We start from the raw sequence: 23,985 nt of genomic DNA on the forward strand, positions 1-23,985 counted from the left end.
TCAATCCATAATCTTTTTGTTTTGTAGCCAGATTTGAATCCAATCTGCTACTTGTCCCCCTTATTCCACAAGGTCTGACCTTAGTTGTGTGTCTACTTATGTGGCACCTCATAGAAGGCTTACTAGTTTCAAACATATTTATGTAGCTTGTCCCAGTGATAACAGTGTGGGTGGCATTTTTGTTTGGTTATTGTTGGATGACAACTATTCCAAAAAAAAATTCCTCAGGAAGTATACAGAGATGATTGTTATTTATTGTCTTTTTTTTGTATGCCTGTGTCTGTATCTTGTACTTTAACGCTGTGGATTTTTGAGAAAGATTGTCGACTATGTGAGGATCAAATGTTCACAGTTGAGTGACAATAATAAAATCCACAATGTTTGAATAAAATTCAACTTGTTGGAGGCTAATTACATGGTGCTAATAATAGGCATTCTCACTGCCTTAGCTTTGAACAGCACAGCAGCACTTGTTTTGAAAGATGATTTATCTTTTACTTAGTTCAGTGTGCATTTATGCTGCAAGTTTAACTGGTGCATTGGTTCAAAACTTCCACTGGACTATGGGCAAAAAATATTTTTAAAAAGTCATTCTTGGACTATGGGTGTTGCTGGCAAGGGGCATTTATTGTCCATCTCTAGTTGCCCTAAGAAGGTAACAGTGGACCCTCTTCTTGAACTGTCAGGAACAGCTTGACACAACAGAGTGGTATTCGAGGCCATTTCACAGGGCAGTTAAGAGCCAACCATGTTGGTGTGGGACTGCAGTCTCACAGAGGCTAGGGGATAGTGGGTTTCCCTCCCTAAAGAACATTAAGCCTGTTGGATTTTGTGACTGACTGGCATCATCATGGTCATTTTTACTGATGTCAGCTTTTTATTTCCAGATTTTATTTTTAAACTAAGTTTCAGCTTATAGCACATTAGAGTAGATTTAAAGACATGGAAAGGAGAAAGTTTGGCTGTAAAATTTGGACTGACTTTTAAAAATTCATAATTATGAATTTATTTTAAATATTTGGGGAGTTACTACTACTCTCACTTTTCATTTGCACAGTTGCGCAAATTTCCCTAACATTTTGTTATAGCTTATCATGGACAGCACAGAAGAGAGGCCAATCATGCCTGTACCAATGCTTTGAAAAAGCTACCCAATTAACACCACTTCCCTGAAAAAGTGCAGGCCATCAGTACATTTTACATTCAACAAAACTTTAGTATTTCGAGTTCTGCTAGCCTGGGAAAGCCACATGCAGCTTCATTTGTGTAAGACTACAGTGAAGAGAAGTTAACTGCGACTCAACCCATGTTCAGTGCAGATCACATTGAGTGAAAATAAATATTATTGGTGAGCTCGGCTCTAATGATTGAAACGATTCCCTGCTTCACACCCCAGCTGGTGGCATTCTGAGTCGATTCAGGGACTTGAGCACACAATCTGTGCTGGCACTTCATCGCAATCATGAGGGTATTACTACATCTGTCTTCCAGTTTTGCTGCACAAAACACTTGCTCTTTTCGGCCACATAACAGTAACTTGCATTTCCATTCTGTTAATTACGTACAGAGATATGAGTGCTACACAGGGGTTTAACTGGTGAGTAGACCCTGAGCAGGGGAACTGGGGGGTGGTAGGCGGAGGAGATGAGCAATGCAGCTGTAAAGCAAATGATTCAGGTGTGTGCAAAGGCACTGAAAGAGAATGTTTCAGATGTCAGGAGTAAAAGGGTTGAAGAAGTGTCTGACAGTCAGGTGGAGGAAATGAAGAATGAGAAGAGCCGTGTCAGGAAAAACAGAGGGTGCATGCAGGGGTATGGGATTGGAAACTGCAATTAGAGAGGTATGAGGTGCTTGGGCACTTAAAGCAGAGGATAAGAATCTTGAAGTAGATTTAATGGAACACAAAGCTGATGGAGCTTGTTGTTGACACGGGCAATGATGATGTAGGCTTTAGTGTTGATGAAGATGTGTTCTGCGATTATTTATTTGTAGTTTTAAATTAGAATGCAGGGAAGATGGTCTTCTATGAAAGAAATTGATCTATATTCTTTGCAATTCAGAAAAATGAGATGAGTTCATTGAAGCATGAAATTCTTATAGGGCTTGACGGTAAAAACTGAGGGGTTCATTTCCCCTGATTATGACTTGGGGAGTCATAGTCTCAGACTAAGGGTTGGCAATTTAGGACTGAGATGAGATGAAATTTCTTCACTAAGAGGGTTGTGAATGTTTGGAATTTTCTACTTCAGAGGGCTGAGGATGCTCCATTATTGAGTACTTTAAACACCGAGAGTGATAAATTTTTGGGCACTAAGAGAATCAAGGCAATTTAGGAAGGATGTGAAGGGATTTGGAGAGGGTGCAGAAAAGATTTACAGGAATGGTTCCAAGGTTGAAGGTCTTAAGTTATGAGGATAGATTGGAGAAGCTGGGATTATTATCCTTTGAGAAGAGAAGGTTGAGATAAGATTTGATGGAGGTATTCAAAACCATGTGGGGGTCAGGACAGAGTGGAAAGGGAGAAACTGTTCCCATTGGTGGAAGGATTGAGAACCAAAGGACACTGATTTAAGGTGATTGGCAAAAGAACCAAAAGCCACACGAGGAAAAGCTTTTTGCACTGCAAGTGGTTAAGATCTGGAATGCACAGCCTTAAGAGTGTGATGGAGACAGATACAATCATGGTTTTCAAAAAAGCGAATTGAATAAACACCTGAAGAGAGAGAATTTGTATGTGTGTGGAACTAGCTGAGTGCTCTTGCAGAGAACTGATGTGGACACGATGGGCAGAATGGCTTCCTGTGCTGCAATCACTCTATGGTTCTCAATGTGGATAGGGTGGGGAGATGGAGTTTAGGTAGAAGATCAGCCATAATCTTATTGAATGGCAGAGCAGGATGGGGGCCCTGTGGCTGATTGCTATTTCGTACTTTTTCAGATAAGGAAAGGGTTAGGAAAACCCAGTCATAACGTGATCAAAAGCATGGATTGAGGTTTCTGGGGTGGAGGAAGGTGATATTTTGGAGGTGAAAGAGTGGTTTTGCTGATGAATCGGCTGTGTGACAACTTATAGCTGAAGTGCTTTTGGGATGATTGAGAGAGAAAAAGATGATGAGGAACTTTATAAATGCAAATTCTTTATTCATTACAATCCCAGTGACTTTTTGGTAATTACTCTAAGCTATGAGAAAGTGAGCATTTTACAAGAACCCTGTGCAGCTCAAATGTTGTTTGTCAAAGTATGCATGCAAAATGCTTAATTCATTTGGGAACATAGGAACAGTAGTTGTCTATTCGGTCCCTTGAGTCTGCTCCACTATTCAACTAAATCATGACTGATCTTCTACCTGAATGCCGTTTTCCCGTACTATCCCCATAATGCTTGGTGTTTTTAATATGTAGAATTCTGTTGATCTCTGTCTACATCATAATCAACAGCTGAGCCTTCACAGCCCTCTGGGGTAGAGAATTCCAAAGATCCACCACCCTCTGAAGAAATACCTCTTCATCTCAGTCTTAAGTGGCCTACCCCTTATTCTGAGACTGCCCCTACTGGTTATAGACCAACACCCCCCTCCTACCAGCAAGCCAGGGAAAATATTCCCCCCTGCACCTACCCTGTTGAGCCCTGTAAGAATTGTATATGTTTCAATGAGATCACCCCTCATTTTTTAACCTCTAGTTCCTGGGCATAAGGAAAAAACTGGCAGAAAAAAAAAACTACATTGAAATGTCTGTAATGAATGTGTTGATATTTGGACTTCGTCAGTACAGACAAATGAAAGAAATGTTTCACACTTTGGGGAAAGATGCGAATTCCACAGAACTGAGTATTGATGCCGACAACGTACACCAAGATATAAATGCTCATGCTTACCGGTGTTAGTGCTGCTTTCCAGTACAACATTTATCTGTTACTGATGTATTATTGTAGATGTGACTGTCGTGTCGGGTTGTGGGTTTATGGCCATGGCTGTGTTATGACACAGCAGATGATAAACGCCGATCTGTTCAAATCCCAGAGGGAAACTTGAAGCAACTGTCACAACTAATTTTCAATTTGTATAAATTTCGAGATGCATGCCTTGAATTCAGTAATAATAAGACCACCAAGTCTTATAGGTTTTTATAAAACTAGATTAACATTTATTAATAAGAGAAATTATTTTAAATATATACATAGATCTACAAATTACTACTATGATAACTTCTAAATCCCCTACTCAATCTACCTCCCAGTTAGATTTTCATTAAGGCAACAGTAAGACACACAGATTTTAGAAGACCCAGGCAAAGAAACATGATACCCTGAACAAGTCAACTTCCAAGTGAGTTTTCTTAACTCTAGTCCTGTGAAGACAGCAGCTTGAGCCATAGATGCTGAAGGCATCTTATGCTACTGATCTTAAAAATGCCTTCCCTTACATACAGTCCTTGTTCCTTCTTTATACATATCTTCCTCTTTGAATGCAAATACCCATTGTTTCACTTTGTCTTTGAACTTTATCCACCTGATAATAAGGCCCCCTCATAGTGCCAAGTTTTACCAGTAATCTTTGGGAAAAATAAACACACTGTTTCTAAACTTCACCTGGCTAGGTGACACATTTCACTCCTCCTTTGAAAACAGTCTAGACTGGTTTATTTAAAAATGCAAATGTTCCCTTGACACCTATGTTTCTAAACTTCCCCATGTTTATCTAATTAACATTTCAAACCTACCCTCTCTTAGATTAAAGCACCCAGACTAGTTGCCTCTAATTCAATTAAATCTCTCTCATATATACACACACACACACACACACATCCCACTATTACTTTATTTTATAATAAATTCCAGTAGCATTGAGAATTATTATATCTTCTTGACACTTAGCACATTGTCAGTTTGCCATCTTGCATTTGTGTGCATACTAGTTGGTTAGAGAGTGACTTTGGCCAAGATGAGAGCAGATTATTCTTTTTTCTTATTTATTCACGGGATGTGGGCTTCACTGGCTGGGCCAGCATTTGTTGCTCATCCCTAGTTGCCCTTGAGAAGGTGGTGGTGAGCTGTCTTCTTGAACAGCTGCAATCCATGTGATGTAGGTACACTTGCAGTGCTGTTAGGAAGGAAGTTCCAGGATTTTGACCCAGCGACAGTGAAGGAACGGTGATATATTTCCAAGTCAGGATGGTGAGTGACTTGGAGGGGAATTTTCAGGTGGTGCTGTTCCCATCTATCTACTGTCCTTGTTCCTTCTAGATGGTAGTGGTCATAGGTTTGGAAGGTGCTGTCTAAGGAGCCTTGGTGAATTCCTGCAGTGCACCTTGTAGATGGTACATAATGCTGCTACTGTGTGTCGGTGGTGGAGGGAGTGAATGTTTGTGGGTGTGGTGCCAATCAAGTGGGCTGCTTTGTCATGGACTGTCATGCTTCTTGAGTGTTGTGGCAACTGGGGAGTATTCCATCACATTCCTGACTTGTGACTTGTAGATGGTGGACAGGCTTTGGGGAGGCAGAAGGTGAGTTACTCGCTGCAGGATTCCCAGGCTCTGACTTGCTCTTGTAGCCATAGTATTTATTGGCTAGTCCAGTTCAGTTTCTGGTCAATGGTAAGCCCTCAGGATGCTGATAGTGGGGGATTCAGTGATGGTAATGCCATTGAACATCAAGGGACAATGATTAGATTCTCTCTTGTTGGAGATGGTCATTGCCTGGCACTTGTGTGGCGCAAATGTTACTTGCTACTTGTCAGCCCAAGCCTGGATATTGTCCAGGTCTTGCTGCATTTGGACATTGACTACTTCAGTATCTGAGGAGTCGCTGAACATTGTGCAATCATCAATGAACATCCCCACTTCTGACCTCATAATGGTGGAAGGAAGATCACTGATGAAGCAACTGAAGATGGTTGGGCCGAGGAATTGAGATGATTGACCTCCAACAACCACAACCATCTTCCTTTGTGCTAGGTATGGCTCCAACCATTGGAGAATTTTTCCCCTGATTCCCATTTACTCCAGTTTTGCTAGGGCTCCTTGATGCCACATTCGGTCAAATGCTGCCTTGATGTCAAGGGCAGTCACCCTCACCTCACCTTAGGAGTTCAGTTCTTTTGCCCATGTTTGAACCAAGGCTGTAATTAGGTCAGGAGCTGAGTGGCCCTGGCGGAACCCAAACTGGATGTTAGTGAGCAGGTTATTGCTAAGCAAGTGCTGCTTGATAACACCGTTGATGACCCCTTCCATTACTTTACTGATGATGGAGAGTAGACTGATGGGGCGGTAATTGGCCAGAGTGGATTTGTCCTGCTTTTTGTGTTCAAGACATACCTGGGAAATTTTCCACATAGTCGGGCAAATGCTAGTGTTGTAGCTGTACTGGAACAGCTTGGCTAGAGCAAGTTCTGGAGCATAAGTACTATTGCCGGAATATTGTCAGGGCCCACAGCCATTGTCTGAGACATTGAACCTGGGTTGATCCCCTGGCGTGATTGTAATGGTAGTGTGGGGGATATGCCGGGCCATCAAGTTGTGTTAGAGTACAATTCTGCTGCTACTGATGACCCACAGTGCCTCTTGAGTTGCTAGATCTGTTTGAAATCTATTCCATTTAGCACGATGGTAGTGAACCAGATGGGTTTTTACAACAGTCAATGGTTTCATGGTCATCATTGGACTTTTAATTCCAGATTTTTATTGAATTCAAATTCCATCAACTGCCGTGGCGGGATTCGAATCCAGAGCATTATTCTGGGACCCTGGATTCCTGGTCCAGTAACAATGCCATCACCTCCCCCATTTAATTTCTATTCTTTAAAATAATAGTCAAGCAGATTTATTGATGGAGAAACCCACAGAGTGCTGTCACACTTCTCCCATGCTGTTGTTTCCAGTATACTGATCATAATCCATCATCGTGGTATGATAGTGAATTGAAAAGCATTCAATTTAATTAGGCCCTAATATCAAGAACAGAATCTTATCCATTTTAAGGATTAAGTGGTCTGCAATATTCCAACTCTTAAAAATACATTGCTAATTTTAAAGTTGTTTCCTTACAAATTTTTGTTTCATTCTATATGCAGCTTTGATGGTTATGTTATAATCAATTGGAAGTTTTTCTCTGATTCTCAAACGTTAGTAAGTTTGGCTAAGAGAACATGTAACAACCATTTAAACCAGAAGGTTCCCAGGCTTATTCCTAATAGGTTGATATTTTCTTTTCTTTATTATTAATTCTTGGGATTTGAGTGTCGCTGGCGAGGCCAGCAGTTATTGCCCATCCCTAATTGCCTTTGAGCAGGTGGTGGAGAACAGCCTTCTTGAACCACTGCGGTGTAGATACACCCATCATGTTGTGAGGGAGGGAGTTCCAGGAATTTGATCCAGTGAAGGGACAGCGATATAGTTCTAAATCAGGATGGTGTGTGGCTTGGAGGGGAACTTGCAGGCGGTGGTATTACCATATGTCCGCTGCCCTTGTTCTTCTCGATGGTAGAAGTTGTAGATGTCAAAGGAGGTTTGGCACTCGTGTGGTGTGTTGGGTATAGTGAAAGTATGTTTGCAATGATTGGTTTCGGTGTCTGCAGGCATAGAAGAGGAAATAAGCTAGGGTTGCTTCTCTTAATTTTTTTTTCCAATGATCTCAGTTGGAAACTGCATTGTGTGGACTTGTGTGAGGATTGGTTCAGATTTGACCCTCCCTGACCCAAGTTCATAGATAAAGAATGTGTACTGTGGCGTTGTAATCTAACAAGAATCTGCCTTAAGGAGAAAATTCAGGGAGCAATGAAAGAAGAGAAAATTCTGCTGGGTTGAGCAACAACCACAAAAGAATAAATGCCAATATCTAGAAATAAAGAAACACAGTATTGCAGAATAATACTGCAATTCTCCTGAGCATTTCTTGGGGTATTGCTCTCGCATTTAGTTTCACCCTCTTGTCAACCACACTCCTCCCCTGTCATTTAATTTGCCCCGATTTCTTTGTATGCAGATTTTAAAGTAATTGTTGAGGTCAGAGAATTTGTGGTTTCAAAGTTAACCATATTTGACAGCTTTGGAACAGGGGAAGAAATTGAAAACACAAAGTGAAAGGCTTAGTGCATCTGAAGTCCATGACTGAAACAGTGGGCGTAGGCCCCAAAATGTAATGGCCTGGATTTTGCGATTAGCAAATAAGCAATGATAGTCGCCGTTCACTACCCTGATGGGATTTTGAGTGGAGACTTGCTGTCATTGGACATTTGATGCAATGCAACACTTTGTGCAGATGATCTGGTATGTGTGAGCAAGGCAAACGGTGGTGTACCTCGTCAACCAATCAGGTTGAAAAATCTGCACTGGAAGTTGCAAACACTAAACCAGGAAGTATAAATTAGCTTTAAATCATGTACAGAAAATAGGAGAGAGAGAGAGAGAAAGAAAAAAAGGATTTTCTTTACATCTCCAAACTTTTATGTTCTGAAGGAATGTATTTTACACTTGTAAAATTAGACTGAGTGCCTGAGTGGTTGTTTGTCAGCAGCAGTGACTTATCACTGTTTTAAAAATTAATTTACATTTGAATGCACCAACCCTAACTTTTGTTGGCATGTTTAGTAGTGAGTACCATAACTTCATGCCTGTATATGAATTACTGGTGAGGTATTGTTGTAGCTCAGGCTGTGAAGAAGCAGGATAACTCAGCCTGCAATTTCTGGATTTCATGTTTAACTGTACATCTGGGTATTCTTGAAGTTGCTGTTCAGTCTACCCCATGACAACAGTGAGCGCTGTTGGCCTCCCAGTTGTTCTTAATGCTAAATCCGGGCGAGTTGTTTTGTAGATGAAAGAAGATGGCAGTCATAGTCAGGATGCTCAGGGGAATAGCTACTTCGGTTTTTTTTTGGAATGCTAAGTATTGGGGAGCTATAGTAATTGCAATTCACTATAGAAGTAATAGAACAAAAAAGATTTGAGATCTATGTTCTGTTTTGTCTGTATAACATATCAATGACTATTTTAGTTTCTGTAAAATACTATGTTTTCGTTTTCTACATTTAAGATACTTTATAAATGTAATAGTTGAAAAGATAAGTTGGAAGCTTCATTGATTATAACTCTGATTATTTTCTATTTCAGGCCTCGTGTCTGTGTGGAAGTGCATCATGCTTGCTTTGTGGCTGTTGCCCCTCTACCAAGAACTCGGTGGTGACTCGCCTTACCTATGGCGGCTTCTTGCTCCTAGGAACAATTGTCTCCTGTATCATGATAGCACCAGGCATAGAAGCCCAACTAAAGAAGGTGAATTCATCTAAATATATATAATATTTCTTCCAATTTAGTCCCATCTTCTCTCCTGAAAATTTGCCAAGATATAATTTGTTGGAAGTTAGCAGTCTACCAAATGCCTCACTGAAAAATAGTCATTCTTTGTGTGACCCATGACATGACACATGAAAAATGATGGCAAGGTTGGGGATTTTGGCATGTGGGACCCTATCCCAGCAAGTCATATTTTCAAGAGAGGAGATCATATTTGAGGAGAAAAATTCACAATATCCATACCAGAATTTTTAAGGCTAGGATAATATTCCTGTCTAGGTATTTTCTTTATAAACGAGTTGAAACTGATCTTCACAAACTAGCATTTTACATATTGGAATCTTCCATGGCACACTGTGCCCTATGCTTCCTACAGTACATTGATTTTGTCTTGAAAACAAGGTGCTTTAAATGGCACACAGTTTATGATGCAGAATCTTTTTTTAGTTCTAAAAGAGTAAAATAAACTTCTTTGACTTGTAGGCAAATGTCCTAGGGATGTGTTGCAGCATCAATTAATGTTGTTGATAGCCAACTTATTTTAGCTGAACCTTTGCATTGAAATCATGCCCAAATCATCTTTCTGCCAGTTGGCATCCACCCACTGTGCACAGGTTTCATATTTCCTGTCCCAGTGCACATTCAGTACATTTATAAGATTACACAACATTGGCAGACCATAGTTCATCTGTTTATTTTCAACAGATGTCCTTGTATGCAGCACAGAAATGCAGAATTAAGTACTTGGTATCAAAACAAGTTTAATATGAGAATTGACCCCCTGTTTTTGTATATAGTGTATGTCATCTTCCCAAATAACATCACTACTTCTCAAAGCCTTCTGTGTTTTTTTTTCTGTTTTTGTTTTCAGTCTATCTAGCTGTGTTAACATTAACTGTAATTGCCTTCATATTATTAAAATGTCTTCCGAGAGTCTTAGTATATTTGATACTGATCAACAGAATTTCTGGAATTGAACATAACACAGTGTGCTCCCTTAATACTATAATTTTCATTTTAAAAGTTCATGAGGCACCTGAAATTTGTCACTTTGGCCTCACCTTGCTTCCCTCTCTCTCGCTATCTCTTGCGTCCTTCTCCCCCTCCCTCCTCCTCTCCCTCCCACTCTCTCCCCATGTCTCTCCCTTCCTCCCCTCTTGTCTCTCCCTCCTTCTGCGCCTCTCTCTCTTCTCTGTATGTCACTCTGTCTCTCTCTCTCTCTCTCTCTCCCTCTCTCTGTCACTTTTTCCCCCTTCTCCCTTCCTGTGATTGTTATTGAGTATCTCTTGTTCACTGTTGTCCCAGTGTCAGACTGATTGTTTAAAATTCCCTGATAAATGTTTTTCCTTTTCAATATATTTGTATTTTCACACTCCAGTGATGGGAATTGATTTATGTAATCTTGATGTTTCTCAAATCTTTATCTGGCCCCTTCTGACTTTCTGAAAATCCTGGTGTATATTCCACTTGGTCCTGGTAACATAGATTCAGAACTGTAGCTGTAAAATTTTGCTGCATAATATAACGGCACGATTGCATAATAAGTATGGAATATCTTTGTTATTTTAATACAGGTAAATGCCTCCTTTTAAAACAGCTGACAAAGAATTTTTGTGCAGTATGCATGCATGTGCTGATATAGCAAGAATTCTGAGTTTCTGGCCACTCTCTCACTTCCCAGTGCCTACCATTTATAATGGAAATTGCCTATGTAAACTTGTTGGGCTGTAGTTTCCACTTGTGATAAGGCCAAACTTGGTGCTGTAAGTAAAGATAGTCACTAATGAATCGAGTGGGGATTTCAGGAAAAACGTTTTACTGGGGTCAGAATGTGGAAATTGCAACCAATTGTAGTAGTTCAGCTAAATAACACAGATATCTTTAAGGTGAAGCTAGATAAAGAGGTGAGAGAAAGGAGTAGATTACTCCTGTAAGGTTAAGTGGAGATGTGTGGAGAAGGCTTCTTGGAGCATAAACACTGGCGGGGACTGGTGGGGCCAAATGGCCTGTTTCTGTGCTGCAAATTATTTGTAATTCCACAGTCTTTCTTGCTGTTTATGGATTTACCCCCAACACATGCTAATATATGCATCTGAAACTCCAAGGCACGCACTACAATTTAACCTGCATCTCCTCTACAATAGAGTTTTGAAAGCATCTGAATTGGTCAGAGACTGAAGGGTATTTGAGCATTTGATGATAGATAATCAAATATCATCTGGGGAGAAAATGTGCATCTTGTCATTGTGATGCGCTGCCTTAAATGTGCTAAATTAATAATGAATAAAGTGGATTCAAGATTACTGTACAAAGTCTATAATTGCTGTAACCATGTTCTTATTACATGATATCACTGGACCTGTTATTGTAAGTTCCTTTAGGGTTATCACGTTTGGATTTGAATTTCAAAGGCTTTATCCTTGAGTAGTTATTGAGGGTAGATCCATCTTTACTTTACCCTTCAGTGTCTAAGACTTAATAAATGCCTAACCACTGCCACAGTTCTCAAAGGGCTAAATTGTTCAGATTGCAGTTGCATGTTTGACTAAGTCTTTTCCCCCACTATTCCTGCTCTCTATTTTTATCATGCACCCCCCCCCTCCCGACCTTGAAGGCACTGCATTATGCTGGGGGATGGTCCTTTGGGTACCAATCAAAATGGCCATTTTAAATGTGTGAGCCTGAAGATGAATTGTTAGCAGGCAATTTGAACATGTGACACATCACAATTGTTCTCTACCAATGCTGTTATTTTAAATGTCAAGCCCTTTTTAAAAAATTTGTTCATAACATGTGACTGTTGCTGGCTAGGCCAGCATTTATTGCCCATCCTTAAATGCTCTTGAGAAGGTGGTGGTGTGCTGCCTTCTTGAACCGCTGCGGTCCATGTGCTGTAGGAACACCTGTAGTGCCGTTAGGAAGGGGAGTTCCAGGATTTTGACCCAGCGACAGTGACGGAATGGCAATATAGTTCCAAATCAGGATGGTGTGTGACTTGGAGGGAAACTTGCAGCTAGGGGTGATCCCATGCATCTGCTGCCCTTGTCCTTCTAGTCGGTAGAAGTTGCAGGTTGAGAAGCTGCTGTCGGAGGAGCCTTGGTGAGTTGCTGCAGTGCATCTTTTAGATAATACACAATGCTGTTGCGGTGCATCGGTGGTGGATGGGGTGCCAATCAAGCAGGCTGCTTTGTTCTGTCCGGCGCCGAGCTTCTTGAGTGTTCTTGCAGCTGCACTCATCCAGGCAAGTGGAGATTATTCCACTACACTCCTGACTTGTGCCTTGTAGATAGTGGGCAAGCTTTGAGGAGTCAGGAGGTGAGTTACTCTCTGCAGAATTCCCAGCCTCTGACCTGCTCTTGCAGCCACAGTATTAATGTGGCTGGTCCAGTTCTGTTTCTGGTTAATGGTAACCCCCAGGATGCTGTTAGTGGTGGATTCAGCAATGGCAATGCCATTGAATGTTGAGGGGAAATGAATGGGTATAGTCTTTTTGGGGATGGTCATTGCCTGGCACTTGTGCGGCATGAATGTAACTTGCCACTTATAGGCCCAAGCCTGGATGTTGTCCAGGCCTTGCTGCATATGGACATGGACTGCTTCAGAATCTCAGGAGTCACAAATGGCGCTGAGTGTTATGCAAACACCCCCACTTCTCACTTTATAATGGAGGAAAGGTCATTGATGAAGCAGCAGAAGATGGTTGAACCTCAGATACTAACCTGAGGAACTCCTGCAGCGATGTCCTGGGCTGAAATGATTGACCTCCAACAACCACAACCATCTTCCTTTGTGCTAGGTATGACTCGAACCAGTGGAGAGTTTTCCCCTTGACTCCCATTCAGTTTTCCTAGGGCTCCTCGATTCCACACTCGGTCAGATGCGCCCTTAATGTTAAGAGCAGTCACTCTCGCCTCTTGTGTTCAGCTTTTTTGTCCATGTTTGTACCAAGCCTGTAATAAAGTCAGGAGCTGAGTGGCCCTGGTGGAACCCAAACTGAGCATCAGTGAGCAGGTTATTGCTAAGTAAGTGCTGCTTGATAGCACTGTTGATGACCGCTTCAAATACTTTACTGATGATCAAGAGTATACTGTTCAAGTGGTAATTGGCCAGGTTGGATTTGTCCTGCTTTTTGTGTACAGGACATACCTGGGCAATTTTCCACATTGCTGGATAGATGCCAGTTGTAACTGTACTAGGGAAGCTTGGCTAAGGGCGCAGCCAATTCTGGAGCACAAGTCCTCAGTACAATTGCTGGAATGTTGTCAGGGCCCATTGCCTTTGCAGCATCCAGTGCCTTCAGCCATTTCTTGATATCACATGGAGTGAATTAAATTGGCTGAAGACTGGCATCTGTGATGCTGGGACCTCGGGAGGAGACCAAGATGGATCATCTACTCGGCACTTCTGGCTGAAGATGATTACAAATGCTTCTTCAGCCTTGTCTTTTGCTCTGATGTGCTGGGATCCCCCATCACTGAGGATGGGAATATTTGTGGAGCCTCCTCCTCCACTGAGTTGTTTAACTGTCCACCACCATTAAAGATTGAATGTGGCAGGACTGCAGAGCTTAGATCTGATCCGTTGGTTGTGGGATTGCTTAGCTCTGCCTAGCGCATGCTCCTTCCAGCGTTTGGCATACAGATAGACCTGTGTTGTAGCTTCGCCAGGTTTGCACCTAATTTTTAGGTATGCCTCTTTATTTTTGTACCGGTATTGAACGCCCATTATGATGGAAATGGTAGAGTGGGGATATGCCGAGCCATGAGGTTATAGATTGTGGTTGTATGCAATCCTGTCGATGGGCCATAGCGCCTCATTGATGCCCAGTTTTGAGTTGCTAGATCTGTTCAAAATCTACCCCATTTAACATGGTTGTAAGTGCTGCACAACACTATGAATTGTATCCTCAATATGAAGATGGGACATCATCTCCACAAGGACTGTGTGGTGGTCACTCCTACCAATACTGTCATGGACAGATGCATCTGTGACAAGTAGACTGGGGAGAACAAGGTCATGTAGGTTTTTCCCTCTTGTTGGTTCCCTCACCACCTGCCGCAGACCCAGTCTAGCAGCTTTATCCTTTAGGACTCAGCCAGCTCGGTTTGTGGTGGTGCTGCTGAGCCACTCTTGGTAGTGGAATTGAAGTCCCCCGCCCAAAGTACATTCTCTTCCCTTGCCACCCTCAGTGCTTCCTCACAAGTGTGTTCAACAAGGAGTCCTGATTCATCAGCTGAGGGGGATGTTTGGTGGTAACCACAGGAGGTTTCCTTGTTTGACCTGATGCCATGAAACTTCATGGCGTCCAGAGTCGATGTTGGTGACTCCCAGGGCAACTCCCTCCCAACTGTATACCAATGTGCTGCCACCTCTGGTGACAGGACCGACCCAGGGATGGTGATAGTGGTGATGGGACATAGTCATGCTCGTGGAAACATGCTATTCAGACATTGTTAGGCTGTTGGTTGAGTAATCTGTGGGACAGCTCTCCCAATTTTGGCCCAAGCCCCCAGATGTTAGTAAGGAGGACTTTGCAGGGTCATCAGGGCTGGGTGTGCTGTTTTCGTTTCTGGTGCCTGGGTCTATGCCGGGTGGTCCATCTGGATTTGTTCCATTTAGACTCTGTAGCAGTTTGAGTGGCTTGCAAGGCTATTTCAGAGGGCAGTTAAGAGTCAATCACATTGCTGTGGGTCTGATGTCATATGTAAGGACAGCAGATTTCCTTCCCTAGTGAACCAGATGGGTTTATACAACAATCGGCAATGATTTCATGGTCACCATTCGACTGCCTTTTGATTCCAAATTAATGAATTGAATTTAAATTCCACCGGCTGCTGTGGTGGGATTTGAAGCCGTGTCCCCAGAGCATTTGCCTTGGCCTTTGGAATACTAGTCCAGTGACACTACAGCTACAGCTCACCACCTCACACTGCCCCCCCACCCCCCAAGTTGCATCCCTGCTTATCATCAGTGCAGTTTTCAGGGGGTGGGGGTGTTGCTGCTTGCCAGAAGTAATTTTTTAAAAATGCAAGCTTTCCGTGTAACATTTTTTTAAAATCTCTTATTTCCAGATTCCAGGATTTTGTGAAGGAGGTTCCAGTATTCCCTTCATTCAGGGGAATGTTAACTGTGATGTCATTGTGGGTTATAAGTCTGTGTATCGTATGTGCTTTGGTCTGGCTGGCTTCTTCTTCCTGTTTACATTGATCATGATTCAAGTGAAGAGCAGCAAAGACCCGAGGGGCGGACTGCAGAATGGGTAAGCTGCTTCAAACAAGAGAAACTAGTTTATTTATAACCTTAGCAGTGACTTTAAAGAGACTGCCTTTGAGGAGTTTCTGGATCATGTGACATGTGGATTAACATCAGTGACCTAATCAACAGTTTTTTTTAACCAGAGTTCATAGGATATACGGCACTTCTGGTATCATCCTGGTATATTTTCTCTGCTCCCTCTCCAGTGCCTGTATATCCTTATTACAATATGGAAACCAGAACTGCACACAGTAGTCTTTAAGGTAGTCTAGACAAGATTCGATACAGGCTTAGCATAATTTCCCTACTTTTCAATTATAGTTCCCCAGAAATAAAACCTAGTGCTTGATTGGCTTTTTATGGCCTTGCTAACCTGTGGCACAATTTATAGTGTTTAATGTATTTTGTACTCTGAGATCCCTTTATTCCTCTACCCAACCTGGATTGCACCTTTTAAAGTAATGAGTGACCTCCCTATTCTTCCTTACCAAAATGTACTACTGAACATTTATCTGTGTTGAACTTCATGTCAATTATTTGCCAATTCTGCAAGTTTATTAATGCCCTCCTGTATTATGTTGCAATCTTCTCAGTTTTGACTTTCCCACCCCCTGTCTGGTGTCATCCTCAAGTTCAGAAATTGTTTTTGATTCCAAAGTCCAAATTGTTCGTGTCAGTTGTGAACAGCAGTGGTTCCTGCACTGATCCATGTGGAATACCGCTTTGAGCCTTCTACCACTGAGAATAAGTACCCTTTATTCCCATTCTCTACTTTCTGTCTTAAATCCAGGTAGCAATCCATTCTGCTACTTGTCCCCTGACTCCACATTCTCTGACCTTATTGATTCATCTATTATGAGGCACCTTATCCAAGGCCTTTTTAAAAATCCAGATAAAATACATCCATTGCATCACCATTTTCTACTCTCTCATCTCTTCAAAACATTCCGAAAAGTAGGTCAAACATCTTTGAAATCATGCTGACTATTCATTATTAAATTTCTTATTTCTCGATGTTCTTCTATTCTCCTTCAGTAAGGATTCTATTATTTTTGCTTCTACTGATGTTAGGACTGGCCCTTCTTCTTAAAAATAGGAATTATATTAGCACATCCTTTGGCACTGCACCTTTTTTCTAATGAATTATTAAGTATAAGTAGTAATGTCTCTGCTATCTCTTCCTTAGATTCAACAACGGAAATAACATGCAAATAAGTTCTCAAATGCAAAAAATTTCTGAAATAGAAGGCCACCAAGAATACTTACCCCACCCCCAACACCAATCCACACCCTCTGAACCCCACCTTAAGTAAATGGATCCCTACTTGGAAACACAGATTTAGAATTAGATTATAGTAAAGATCAGAGAACAAGAAAATCAGACTTTCATTTGTGTCGCACCTTTCATAATCTCGAACATCCGAAGCACTTTACAGCTGAATTACTCTTGAAGTGTTGTCATTGTTGTAACGTACAAAGCGCAGGAGCCAATTTGCACACAGCAAGATCCCGCAAACTGTGATGTGATAATGACCAGATAATCTGTTTAGGATTTGTTTGAGGAGTAAATATTGGCCAAGACACTGGGAAGAACTAGCCAAAGAGCCGACAGTATTGAACTCCTGGAAAGATTAGTGTCTAAAATCCTTGGTGAATCACTATCTCTCATGATAGCACTAATTCTTGCTGGAGAACCATCCATAGGCACCAGCAATCCTCTGATATCTACTCGCCCTGATGGCCCAGACACGAGTGTCTACAAACCATGAGGACATTGCAGCCAAGGCTAATTCTGTCCTAGCTTAATGTTGACACACGTTAAGCAGGGTTTGCTGGATAGCCATTTGAGAATTTTGAATTATCTTTGTTTTTCTTCTCCTTAACCCTTATCTTTAGGGAGCAGCTGTAGGGGTGGGACATTAGCGAAGTCTCCAAACTGTAATTGACCAAGTAGTGAAAGTAAAATCTTGAAGTAAGTTATCACTTTTTTAAAACAAACTAGTCTGGCATGAAAAAATAGCTGGAAAAACTCAGCAGGTCTGACAGCATCTGCGGAGAGGAACACAGTTAACGTTTCGAGTCCGTATGACTCTTGATGGAGAGTCATACGGACTCGAAACGTTAACTGTATTCTTCTCCGCAGATGCTGTCAGACCTGCTGAGTTTTTCCAGTTGTTTTTGTTTCAGATTTCCAGCATCTGCAGTGATTTGCTTTTATCTTAGTCTGGCACATATCTACTTGAAGCAGGAAAGTAGCTGCTCACACATTCCCAGTGAGCACATAATGCATTTGTAACTCCTGTTGTGGGTAAGCATTCATGGTAATGGGTATCTGTTTGTGTTTTTGTTTAGATTCTGGTTTTTCAAATTTCTGGCCTTAGTGGGAATTACTGTTGGTGCTTTCTTCATTCCTGATGGTACCTTTACAACAGGTAATGTGAATACCAACTTTCTATGAAGAAACATATTTGTATATATTTGTATAAAAAGTGTCATAAGATTTTTCAACCTCAGTCTTGTCCCTGTACTAAAAATGCATGGAAAATTATCCAGTTATCCCTGTGTGTCAGTGAATAAGCATGTGGGCTAGTATACTTTTGACACAAATGGGTCAAGGTCACAGATTTGGTCTTCATTGTGGTCAAAGCACAAAAGATCAATAATGTTTCAAACTGACCAGAACAACTGTTTACATTTTCCATCAGTGACACTGAGGGGATAAAAGCACTTCTACGAGAGTAGGGGCTGCCATCAGTGATAATGTCATAATGAAGAGAGAGGATATAACATTGATTAGGTTGAGGTGGGGCAGGGGGTGGTAGTGGGGAGCATACTTCTTCATCTTCCCAAACGCATTTTTCCAATTTTTTCCCCCTTGAAAGCACGGACTTCTGCTGGAGTATGGTTATGAGGTACCAGCAATCTTCTGGTACCTTATCTAAATGGCCATTCTTCAAGCAGGGACCTAAACAACAGATATTAGTGAGTTATTTGTTGTGGAGGGCATCACAAGTGAGATAATCCTGGCCTCAGCTGACATCCAAAGAGCAATTTCTACCAGATAATGGAATAGGAATGCTGGCAGATTATATTTTCTGCCTCAAACCCATGGAAGTCAGGTGAATTGTTGCATCCTGATCATTGTCCTGGCTGAGATCAATTATAAAGTATGGGGGGGTGGGGTCAAACAAGCCCTGATTTGAATAACTTAATTCATGTCATATGATGAACATCTTTTTAAATGGAAGAAAATTGCTCTTTGGGACAACTATTCAACCACATTTGCACCTTTTGTAAGTATAAGAATTGTACTGTTTCAGTTGAACTTCAGCTGCATTGTTGCTTGCCAGCAGGAGCTGTGCTGACATTCTTAGTAATGCAGCAAAGAGCTGGTGAAAAATGTTAAAAGCCAGGCCTTCACAGCCCATCTCTTTTTTCCCCACCAATTTGATTTCATGGCAGTAAAGCTCGAGGGGCTGAATGACCTCCTCCTTTTGTGTCCACACCCCATATTCACTGACACTCACCAACCAAAAGCACTCACCAAGTCATTATCAGGAGCAGGATTGTTGCTGACTGCTAACTGTAGCAGGCCAGTTGATGTTGGTGAGATCAACTAACTTTATTACTGACTGAGAATTGAACCTAGACTTTTTAGTTGTATATCTCAGGCAGCACCATGTGATACTTTTACCCAGTAGGCCATCAGCTTTTTGAGTTGTCTGTCTTAACTAGCTAATTTATATTTTATATTTTCTCAGTGTGGTTCTACTTTGGTGTGGTTGGGGCTTTCTGCTTCATTCTCATCCAGCTAATACTTCTCGTTGATTTTGCTCATTCTTGGAGCCAGGCCTGGGTTCAAAACATGGAAGACGGAAATGCCAAATGCTGGTTTACTGGTATGTAAAAATATGTCGACAGTCTTATCCTAGCTGTTCCATTAACAAAATGCCTTTGAAAAATACCTACCTCACACTCCATTCACGGGCTGATGAGAGGATAGGGAGGCGATTTGCTCAATACCACTTTCAGTCGTTCCATTTCCTCATTTAATACATGGTGGGCCATGCAGACACATGCGACTAGCTCATTTTCCTTAATTCCTTCTATTCCTTTAACTATGTGCCTTCACTGGATCCAACAGCTGAGATCTAGAACTCAGTGTTGGGAATCATAGTGTGGACCTTGCTCTTGTTGGTCATCTTTGTTGATCAGAGAACCAATTTACTATGCTATCTTGACTCTTCAAGGGGCACCATCGGAAGTTCAATAAGGCATAATGACTGGCCTGTAAAGTTGTTACAACTTTGTCCACTTGAACTAAAACAAATTTAAATAATGCATCTAACTTTTCTTTCCAGTCTCACTTGCAGATAACAGGGAGCATATGGAGCTGTTTAAACACTGAATTAACGGCAGGAGAGTTGATGAATTAAGAGTATTATTCAATAACCTTACTGCACAATGTTAAAGAATGTCTTCCGTCTTGTGCATTCATGCCAGTATTCTAAATAAACTCAGCATGTAATGGTATGAGCAAGTTAGCTAGTTTTTTCATAGGCAGTCATTTGGCTGTATGTCATGGTATGTAATAGATGTACCCATGTGTCAAATTCACAATAAGCCATGAACATTTACTACATGCCCCACTGGTAGAAAGCAATGGCTGCATTTGTAGGATAGGCACTCTGCTATTGCTGTTTATCAATTCAATCATGTTTATTTTTTGAAATTATTGTTGGGTTCCTAAACTAGCTATTGCCTATTTTCATAATATGTCAAATTTCAGTTTTAACGTGCAGAACTTGGAGGCTTTTCTGTCCTTGTTAATACATGTGGCCAAATTTTCTTGTGATCCCTTCAGTAGTGACAGGCCTGTAACTATCAGTACTCTGCCCTCGAGTTAAGTTGCCCAAAATATTTTCCAGACACAATCCAAGTTTTGAAAGGCAAAATCTGTCATTGTTTTCCTCAGTGTCTTTCACAACTCAAGGGCATATATAGTCAAAATTACAAGTGTGTTAAATATGTCTAGTGCTACCTTACTGATACTATTAAAGGATAATGACAGAATGTTGCATGCATTTTCCACTTTCATCAGGAGCAGTTAGTTATATCAAATGCTATTGTTGACCTAAATCTATATCTTGTATCATAACTTTTATGATTGATTGATATCATATGATCCATGACTTTGTTTCCTCTAGACTCTACTATTCCAACGCACTTCTGGTTAACTCCCACATTCTACCCTCCGTAAACTTGAGGTCATCCAAAACTTTGCTGCTTGTGTCTTAAGTCGCACTGAGTCCTGTTCCCCTATTACCCCTGTTCTTGCTGAACTGCTTTGCCTCCCGGTAAAGCAATTTCTTGCTTTTAAAATTCTCATCCTTGTTTTCAGATTTCTCCATGGCCTTGCCCTCCCTATCTCTATAATCTCCTCCAACCCCACAAACCTCCAAGCTACCTGCATTCCTCTAATTCTGTCCTATTGTGTAATCCCAATTATAATTGATCCACCATTGGTGGCCGTGCCTTCAGTTGCCTCGGCCCCAAGTTCTGGAATTCCCTCCCTACAGTTCTCCACTTCTCTACCTCACTTTCCTCCTTTTGAGATGTTCCTTAACACCTACCTCTTTGACCGAGCCTTTGGTCATCTGACCATATATGTCTTTATGTGGCTGGGTGTCATCCCAATGCTCCTGTGAAGCATCTTGGAATGTTTCATTACATTAAAGGCACTATATAAATATAAGTTGTTGTTGATTAACATGTTCTGAAATCAGTGTACCCATTTTTACGTTGCCTTCCCTCTTATTTTACAGCCTTAGTTATCAGTACGGCCCTAAACTACCTCCTGTCAATTGCTGCAGTTGTAGTGTTGTACATTTTTTACACAAAGCCAGATGACTGTACAGCAAATAAGGTCTTCATCAGTCTGAACCTCATCTTCTGCATCATTGTCTCTGTTGTGTCCATCCTACCAAAGATTCAGGTAAGAACAGGACTGATGAGTTTGTGAGCATGATCTGCATTACTGGTAGAGTATTAAATCTCCATGTAAGTTGTCAAAAAATTACCAGCCGTTCTACAGTATGGTTTTCTGACCACACATTGTGGAAGGTCCTCGAATATTTTGTCAAATTAAAGGCACTGTATAAATGTGAGCTTGATTCTTTGTTACAACAGAAAGGAAACAACTACTTGCTGCCCTTGTGGGTGAATGCACTGTTTGATATGGTACTAAATCATCTAGACCAGGAAGGTACAAAAGCAAAATATTATGGATATTGGAAATCTGAAATAAGATTCTCAGAATTGTTACAGTGCAGAAGGAGGTCATTCGACCCATCATACCTGCACCGGCTCTCCAAATGAGCATTGCGACTCAGTGCCATTCTCCTGCCTTTTCCCCAATCCTGCACATTGTTTCTTTTTAAATAATCATCTAATTCCCTCTTGAATGCCTCAATTGAAACTGCCTCCATCACGCTTTCACGCAGTGCATTCCAGACCCGAACCACTCGCTGAGTGAAAAAGTTTTTTCTCTCATCACAATTGCTTCCTTTGAAAATCACTTTAAATCTGTGCCCTCTTGTCCTCGATCCTTTTACAAGTAGGAATAGTTTCTCCCTGTCTACTCTGTCCAGCCCCTTCATGATTTTTAACACCTGTATCAAATCTCCTCTTAGCCTTCTCCTCTCCAAGGAGAACAGTCCTAACTTCTCTAATCCATCTTCATAATTGAAGCTTCTCATCCCTGGAACCATTCGCGTAAACCACTTCTGCACTCCCTCCAGTGGGTTCACATCCTTCCTAAAGTATGGCACCCAGAACTGTACACAATACTCCAGCTGAGGTCTAACGAGTGCCCAATACAAGTTCAGCATAACGTCCTTGCTCTTGTACTCTATGCCCCTATTGATAAAGTTCAGGATACTGCATGCTTTATTAGCTGCTCTCTCCACCTGTTCCACCACCTTTAATAGAACATAGAAAAGCTACGGCACAGAAAGAGGCCATCCAGCCCATCATGTCTCTACCAGATGAAAAAGAGAAATTAAAAAAACTAGCTGCCCATTCTAATCCTACCTTGCAGCACCTGGTCCATAGCCTTGCAGGTTACAGCATTTTAGGTGCATATCCAGCCTTTTAAATGAGTTGAGGATTTCAACCTCCACCACCAAACCACACAGTGAATTACAAACACCCACCACCCTCTGGTTGAAGACGTTTTTCCTCATGTCCCCACTAATCCTTCAGCCAATCATGTTAAATCTGTGCTCCCGGCAATTGACCTTTCAGCTAGGGGAAACTGGACATCCTTGTCTACTCTATCTAGGCTCCTCATAATCTTGTACATTTCAATCAGGTCACCCCCCAGCCTCCTCAGTTCTAAGGAAAGCAACCCCAGTCTATCCAATCTTTCCTCCTAGCTGCAATTTTCAAACCCTGGCAACATTCTTGTAAATCTTCCCTGTACCCTGTCCAGGGCAATTATGTCCTTCCTGTAATGTGGCGATCAGAACTGTACAGAAAATCCCAGTTTTGGCCTAAGCAGTGTTTTTTTTACAGTTCCATCATTACATCCCTGCTTTTGTATTCTATACCTTGCCCATTAAAGGAAAGCATTCCATGTGCTTTCTTTACCACCTTATCCACCTGTCTTGCCACCTTCAGGGACCTGTGGACATGCACTTCAAGGTCTCTCACTTCCTTGACCCCTCCCAATATCTTCCCATTTATTGAGTATTCCCTTGCTTTGTTTGCCCTCGCCAAATGCATTACCTCTCACTTCTCTGATTTGGTTGCCCACTCAACCAAACCATTGATATAATTCTGGAGACAACAGCTATCCTTTTTGATATGAACTCCATGGCCAATTTTTGTGTCACCTGCAAATTTCCCAATCATGCCACCCACATTTAAGTGTAAATCATTAATGTATACAACAAACAGCAAGGGACCCAACACTGAGCCCTGTGGAACGCCACTGGGAACTATATTCCATTTCCAAAAACATCCAATAACTATTACCTATTGTTCCCTGTCGCTGAGTCAATTTAGGATCCAACTCGACACATTCTCCTGTATCCCATGGGATTCTACCTTTCTGAACAGTCTGCCATTGCCAAATGCCTTACTGAAATCCATGTAGACAACATCCACTGCACTGCCCTCATCAATCCTTATTACTTCCTCAAAAATTCTATTAAGTTAGTAAGACATGATCTTCCCCTAAGAAAAGCATACTGACTATCCCTGATTAGTCTGTTCCTTTCTAAGTGACTGTTTGTCCTGTGTCTCAGAATTGATTCTAATAATTTGCCCACCACCGAAGTCAGACTGACCAGCCTATAATTATTTGGTCTAATTCTTTTTAAATAATGGTACACCGTTTGCAGACCTCCAATCCTCTGGTACTTCCCTGTATCTAGT

General features: G+C 41.5%; 1 protein-coding gene across 1 annotated transcript in view; it reads left to right on the forward strand.

Moving 5' to 3' along the window:
• Window positions 1–23,985, forward strand: part of LOC144695985 (serine incorporator 1-like) — a 37,899-nt gene that overhangs the window by 2,321 nt on the left and 11,593 nt on the right. Inside the window, exons 2-6 of the mRNA XM_078567126.1 lie at window positions 9,109–9,270; window positions 15,363–15,550; window positions 17,899–17,978; window positions 19,308–19,445; window positions 21,372–21,541. Coding sequence (XP_078423252.1) covers window positions 9,109–9,270; window positions 15,363–15,550; window positions 17,899–17,978; window positions 19,308–19,445; window positions 21,372–21,541 — 738 coding nt within the window. The remainder of the gene's footprint in view (window positions 1–9,108; window positions 9,271–15,362; window positions 15,551–17,898; window positions 17,979–19,307; window positions 19,446–21,371; window positions 21,542–23,985) is intronic.

This window comes from Cetorhinus maximus, chromosome 21 (assembly GCF_964194155.1).
Source record: "Cetorhinus maximus chromosome 21, sCetMax3.hap1.1, whole genome shotgun sequence".
Classification (NCBI taxonomy): Eukaryota; Metazoa; Chordata; class Chondrichthyes; order Lamniformes; family Cetorhinidae; genus Cetorhinus; species Cetorhinus maximus.